Source organism: Cariama cristata, unplaced genomic scaffold (genome assembly GCF_000690535.1).
Source record: "Cariama cristata isolate BGI_N322 unplaced genomic scaffold, ASM69053v1 scaffold9295, whole genome shotgun sequence".
In the NCBI taxonomy this organism is placed as follows: domain Eukaryota; kingdom Metazoa; phylum Chordata; class Aves; order Cariamiformes; family Cariamidae; genus Cariama; species Cariama cristata.
Window position 1 is genome coordinate 136,236 of NW_009615778.1, and position 6,572 is coordinate 142,807.

Below are 6,572 nucleotides of genomic sequence, written 5' to 3' on the forward strand. Positions count from 1 at the left end.
TGAGGACATCCACGTTCGGGGCAGACCCTAAAGCAGTCCTCACTCCAGCAAACCCAGTTTAGCATGAGAAGCGGTTTAATTCCTTGCATAACGTAGACGCTGAAGTTCAGGCAAGCGAGGATGCCTCACCAGGCTGGCCAAAAAAAGCTCATCCCTCTTGCATACATCCCTACAGATACACACAACCCTGCAATGGGCACGTGCTGACGGAGAGTCACTGAATTATCCTATGACCGTGACCGACAAAACGTGAGTTTGGGTGCAATGTTAGTCTAGCAAAGAGGTCTTCAAGTTTGAACTTCCCTGCTACTCTGCAGGGAGCTGCCCAAAGTCTCTAGATGTGGCAATGCCCTCCCCTGTCCTGCATAAATAACCCCAAATTTGCTGACCGCATTCTTGGCGTACTGCAAAGGGCTTTTTATAAAAGCATAACAATACAGCAAATCACCTCTGGAAATCTAGGAGCTGGCTGAAGCATTACGCAAGGCTTTCCTTGTTGAGCAATGGGTTACGAAGGTGGGCTTTAGTAGTACCTCTAGCTAGTAAAACACTTCTTTTATTGTCATTGCACGGGCTACATTTTGTACACCTAGCTTAGAGATGGAAATAATACCTGTTGTGGTAAACACAAGGTTAACTCGATTTTAACTACCAAGGCGCTAAGTTACACTACCCTGCAGCTTCTCTGCTATCTTATGCCAGAGTCTAAATGGTGGCAAAATTAATTCACTAAGCCTGACAAAAATAGCTGCAGCTTTTAAATAAGCTAACAATAGGACAATATACAAGCAACAATTTAATCTGCTTAGTGTATGGTTGCGACATTTAAAATGATTTCTCAAGAACTCACTTTTAAGGATAATTTGGTTTTTTGGCTAGGTTTCTCACCCCGGACTCCATGGAGAATAGATCAGGATAGTTTTCACATTAAAGGACTAGCTTTTCTGCGTGTGAGCTACGCTTCTGGGGCACAATAAAACCGTACGTCATTTCCATACTAACACATCCCAGCGTGAAGAAGGACAAACAGGCCCCTGTCTGCAGAGGCACAAGCCTGTTGGGAGCCCCAGACCCGAGCCGACTGGCCAGCAATCCGAACCTGCTTCAAAGCCCTCTGCGCCACGCTGATTTGGTACCTTTCTGAAGGAGCTTTTGAAGCAGACACGCTATAGAAAGCAGGCAAGTATCAGAAAACACGGTGCAGTGAGAGGGCATTCCCTTCCTTTGAAAAGATAAATTAACAAAGGCGCAGTACTTGGCTCTGTTAGAGTAACTGGACTACCATCTTAGAGATGGGGATTAATCTCTTGATTTCAAAAGCCTGTAAAATCATGCAAAAATATTAGTCCAGAAGCTCTTGCAAACCATTTATTCATACATACATCAATATTTTTTTCAAATGAATGTGGAAGTAAGACTGGATAATTAGATCCAGGAAGAAGAAAAAGCAGGGAGCTGAAATCTCATGCATAATCCCTCGGGCTGCCCCTGCCACGCTGCTCTTGCCCGTGTCGGATCCAGAAGAGCCCCAGCACCATGGGAAGAGCCGTCCCAAGGCTGAGCACCAGCATCGCAGTACACGCGGCGGCAGGAGATCCGTGTGGCCAGCGGCAGTGGCTTGGGTGGAGAGCAAAGCGGCAGCCATGTGTGACGAAGCCATTTCGGGCAGCCTAATGTAGAACATGCAGTCTGCTCATCACCACCACCAGGGCATCCCCAGCTGCTCTTCTAGAAACTGCTCAGCAGCAGCCACCCCACTGCTTTGTTTAACCCACCAGTTCCTCACATTTTGTAGGAGATGACCGTCAGCCCTCAAAAACTCATCAGAAAACCACCACTGAGCACTTCTCTGACGTGCACGATGGCCTCGCAGACCACCACCGGTTTGGTTTGCAGAGCTCAGCTGGAGAACAACCTCATGAAGGCATGCACGGGCTTTCCACCAGCTCCGCAACAGCAACCAGAGAGAGGTCTTCATCTCAGGGGCAAGAAGCCCAGCGTCTTTTCCTCAGCCTCTCCATACATCTGTATTCTCCAATGCATATGTCCCAACCTGCAGCAATGTTACATGATTTCACTATTACTTTTATCACGACTTGGGAATGCAGCCCTGAAAAGCCAATGGAAATGCTATGGGAAGGGGAATTTCTTTCCTAATTCAGTAATTTTACCGTACACAGACATCCCCAGAACTCCACATTAGGCCATGACCAGCGTATTGGGGAGACACGGCTGGTCGGCTGAGACCGGTCATCCCAATCTGCAGGTTTATTACTTAAACCTTTTAAGTTTAAGAAAAACTAGTTTCTATCTTATTTAATTCTCGCATTTTACTTGTATACCATCGATATCAAGCTGTTTTCACATTTCTAATACTAAAGAAATTCCTTGAGATTGTTTTGTAACAAAATGAGCAATTACAAACTTTATACTAACAAGAAAAACTGAAAAGACTTACAGGAGGTAGTTATCTAAAGTACTGTAAACACAGTCTTATAAAGAAAGCTCATTCTACAAAGTAGGCTTAATGATGAAGATCTATTTGATTAATCTCGAGGACGGTATCAACAGTACACAAGTGATGTTTTTAAGAGGATTATCTACAAAATATCTGGGGATTTACACAATCGAGGTGTTTAAGACTGGCCCCCCAGCTCTGCACTATGGAAAAGGCATAGCATCTCTCAGTTTGAAAGCATAGGAAGAAAAAAGTAAGAGAAGAGAGCTCTGTACACATGAATCAGTGCCCTTATGCAGACTGCAACTACGTTCACTGCTAAAAAGAAGAAAAATACTCTAAAATGGACAAAATACTTCAAGCCAGTAGGCAAACTTGTGGGACAATTCCTTCGCCATTTTGCAAACAATCCCCTGCCACCCATCAAAACCAGGCTCACGTAGCCAAGACGCTTTCTGTCCCGCTAACCGTGGCCACTTAATCATCATGAGATTTTCCCATGTAACACTAAGTAAGAATTAATGTGTAGTCCTTGCTCTGAAGATCTCCAAATTCAGGAGGTAAAAGTTAAGGAAAAGCAACGTTGCACAACAATCTCAACACTTTATTCCCTTTCCTCCCTCGGGCCAAAGCCGCAGTAATATTCTGAAGCCAGAAAAAGAGAAAGCAGCATTATCAAACAGCTTATTATATTCCTGTGCGAGATGTGGGTTGTGGGGGTTTTGTCTTGTTTTACTTCTGCAAGCAACTAAGAAATGCAGAAGCACCAATTATGGGCGATACATTTTTTAAAAGAGAAAATCTTTCCCTTCCTCAAATTAATCTTTAATTTATACAAAAAGAAGATAGAAATCATTTTCCTAAAAAACACACCCTGCTAATGACTGAACTCCATTCTACTCAATCCGATTCACTCCTAAAACCATTTCATTAAAATGCTCTAAATATTTCTGTTTTGTAGTTGAGATGCTTCCACAGGACAGAGCATGTTTAGGACCTGGGTACTGTACATCTCTTTCTCGCCTTTTTACATCAGAGAAGAACAACCAACAAGGATCAAACCTCTCCTTCATATGGTTCACAGTGAAGAGAAAACGTTTTGGTTTCCTATAAGCACACTGCAATGATTTTATCTTCAATAGAAATGCAAGGCTGGGGATAAAGGTTCATTGTCCGCTCAAGTTTATTCCACATGAGGGCTACAAATCAGTCGCCTTACCATGACCAGGGCAGGATAAGGTTTTAAACAGAATATCCCAGGACATGATTAAGCAATTTTTTTTCCTTAAGCTGTTTTTCAACACAATTATTTCAGCCATGCCTGAGACTTGGAACAACACCCCACAAACCCACATATAACTTGTTTTTCCACAGCAATACTTGGTATTACTTCTCCTTTCTTCTCTCAGAAGGATCTGCAGCAAACTCCTACAGGTAATAATGATAAAAAACAGATATGACGATGGTTTGCCCAAGCGGGTAACTCCCTCAACCTGACAGTAACTTTTAAGAGTCATTTTAAAACCCCATCAGGATACATAAGTATAGGCAGGCACCACACTTGAAAGCCAGTTGATGAGCGACTTCCAAGATCTATGATATTTGCTTGCACTTAAAACATCTTTTTGCCACTGTGCTTCCAGGTTTTAATTACCGTTTTGCAAATCAAAATAAAAGACAGACATTTCCAGCCTGTGTATGCACAGCAGGGCTGACGCGATTTCTCCAAAATTTAGCAGAAATTGAATAAGCGTAAGGTCTCGAGTGAAAAGTACCTGGGTGACCACTGTCCGTAGCCAATGCTGCTTCTTGCATAAGGTCACATTTTCATTCCCTGTCAATCCTACCCTTCGCCCATTACACGCACAACCAGCCTGAGCTTTTCAGTACGAGACAGGAATTCCCATGGCTCAAATGCTGGCAGAAGTCATTCGACAAAGAGACGTCGCTGCCTATCTCGCATCCTGCCCACTTAGCATCAGCACAGCTCCCCAGTGATGGCTCGCTGTTTATTTTTTCAGTAGGTGAGCTATTAAAAATACTCAAAATGGAGCACAAACAGTACGAATTCCATAAATCCTGTATAAGTCCATAACACCTTAAAAAAAAGCCTCCTTTCATCTGGGGAAAAATAGTTAGAGTACACCAAGCCCAACCATCAGGTTACCCAAGTTATTAACCAGCATCAGCCTTTGTCCTGAAATCTCTCAAAAGAAAACATTAAACGTAACAAGCAACAACAAAATCAATTCAAAAAAAAGTAAAAGACTAAAACTCATCACATTCACAACACCAGCCATTGATCTACTGAGAGAAATGAGGACTGTGACTCCTCTTGTACAGAGCCACAAAATTCAATCTAGTACACGGATACGAAATGGGGAGTAAAACCTTTAACTTGACCTGTGTTACCACAGTAGTCTTAAAATGAGAATCTCTCTTGGGGTTAGGAAAATACAACCTCCCTTACCTGACAGACGAGTTTTGGAGCACACAGAGGGAAAAGAGATTTCTCAGAATCCAAAGCCAAACACTCGTACCTGGTAAAGGAGGATCTCTTCCTTTTTTTTTTTCCCCCAACACAACAGCTCTACCTCCTTGCAAGTTTCCTTCCAAAGATACACATTTAAGTCCACAAAAATCTAGGTTAGGTCACAGCCCATTTCCCCACCACCCCTAATCTACTGAAGTTATTCTAAAGAAGCTTCATTTACATTTTTCCAACTTGCGTTACCAGAAGCACTTAGATCTTCTACGAGATCTCTTCCTTAATATAAAAGGACCTAAAGGCATGTTGGAAGGCAGCAGAGAAGGGAAAGTTGGGTTTTTTGAAAAGTTGAGCTACTACCTGGAAAACAGATAATGCTTCATATATCCTATCATCCCTAGTATAAATATCTCTATCTGTTTGCACCTGGAAACAAAATACTTTTGGAAGAGAGAAGGGGGAAACACACAAGACAGCAGCAGATTGCTTTCCATAGCATTTCAGGTATTGTGACCAAATCGTTGGTTTCCATCACTTGAAGCGCTGCAATTGTGAGCCGTTAAGGTCTCTCCCAGCTCCACGAGGAGCAGTCAGTCTCCAGGACGAATGCTACAGCTGCTGTGCTTCCTTCATAGCAGAAGGACAAGACCCAAGAGATACCGTAGCAGGATCATTAGAAGAAGGAGGAAAAGCAAAGAGCCGAGAGCCCAGCATGCTACGCTTTGATCAGCCTGTGCTTGGCTCCTCATTTCAACACCAGAAGATTTCTCCTTAATGGGAGCAGCAACTCAAAAACCTACTTTTCTTTGCAGTGCTCCTTTTAGGTTGTGAAAGGACTCATGAGGTGCTGCTTTGTTCTGCTGTCCTCTCTATTCTAAGGAAAACCAAGCGGCTCCAACCAGGGTAGGCTCTGCTTAGACCCCTGCCAAGGCTGAGGGCTGAGCTATTTCGGACTCCCAAGGTTGCTGAGCTCCATCCTTCCTCCACTCCCAAATCCCACTCGCCCAGCCTGGGAAAGTAGATGAGTACAAGTTCTAACACACTTTGTTCCAGCATTTTGCATTTGCATTCTGCTCTCCCACTTGCAAGATAGAGTTGCAGAATATTTTACTGCATTCCCAGAATAGGAACAACATTCAATAAAAGTTTTTTTCTTACCAGAGCTAGGCATGTGGTTCACTCTAGGTGGATTCAACAGCTCTACTGGCTGGTCTCTGCCAGAAAGCCCATCTGGAAAGAGAATAAATAAATAAATATATAAATCACATCAACTCGTTGGTTAACTGAGCTATTTTTAGGCATTCCAAGCAGAAAAACAAAAAAAAAAATAATCACTAACCAATTATCAATGTAAAACATGAGTAGCACAAATCAATAGAAAGAACAACATTAACAGGACAGCCGCGTAACAACTGCTTACACTAAAGCGTAAAATAAAAGATACTGTATTTCAAATTATGCTCAGGTTTTGCCCGTCTTTAAATCCACAACTGGTACTGATCCCAATCCAAGGAAAACAGGCATGTCAGTTTATAAACCTTACCATACAATAACTAAATTGCAATTCATTCCTTGCTCGGAGAACTGAGGGAGTTAAGACAGAAACGCAGCTCTGTGAAGCAAAGT

At 42.8% G+C, this 6,572-nt stretch overlaps 1 protein-coding gene across 1 annotated transcript in view; it reads right to left on the minus strand.

Moving 5' to 3' along the window:
* The window catches only part of HDAC4 (histone deacetylase 4), a gene marked incomplete at its 5' end in the record, with an annotated part of 137,889 nt that extends 131,713 nt beyond the window's left edge, over nt 1-6,176 (minus strand). The window contains one exon of the mRNA XM_009699947.1: nt 6,105-6,176. Within this exon, the coding sequence (XP_009698249.1) occupies nt 6,105-6,176 (72 nt within the window). The remainder of the gene's footprint in view (nt 1-6,104) is intronic.
* Nucleotides 6,177-6,572: the final 396 nt, after the last annotated feature.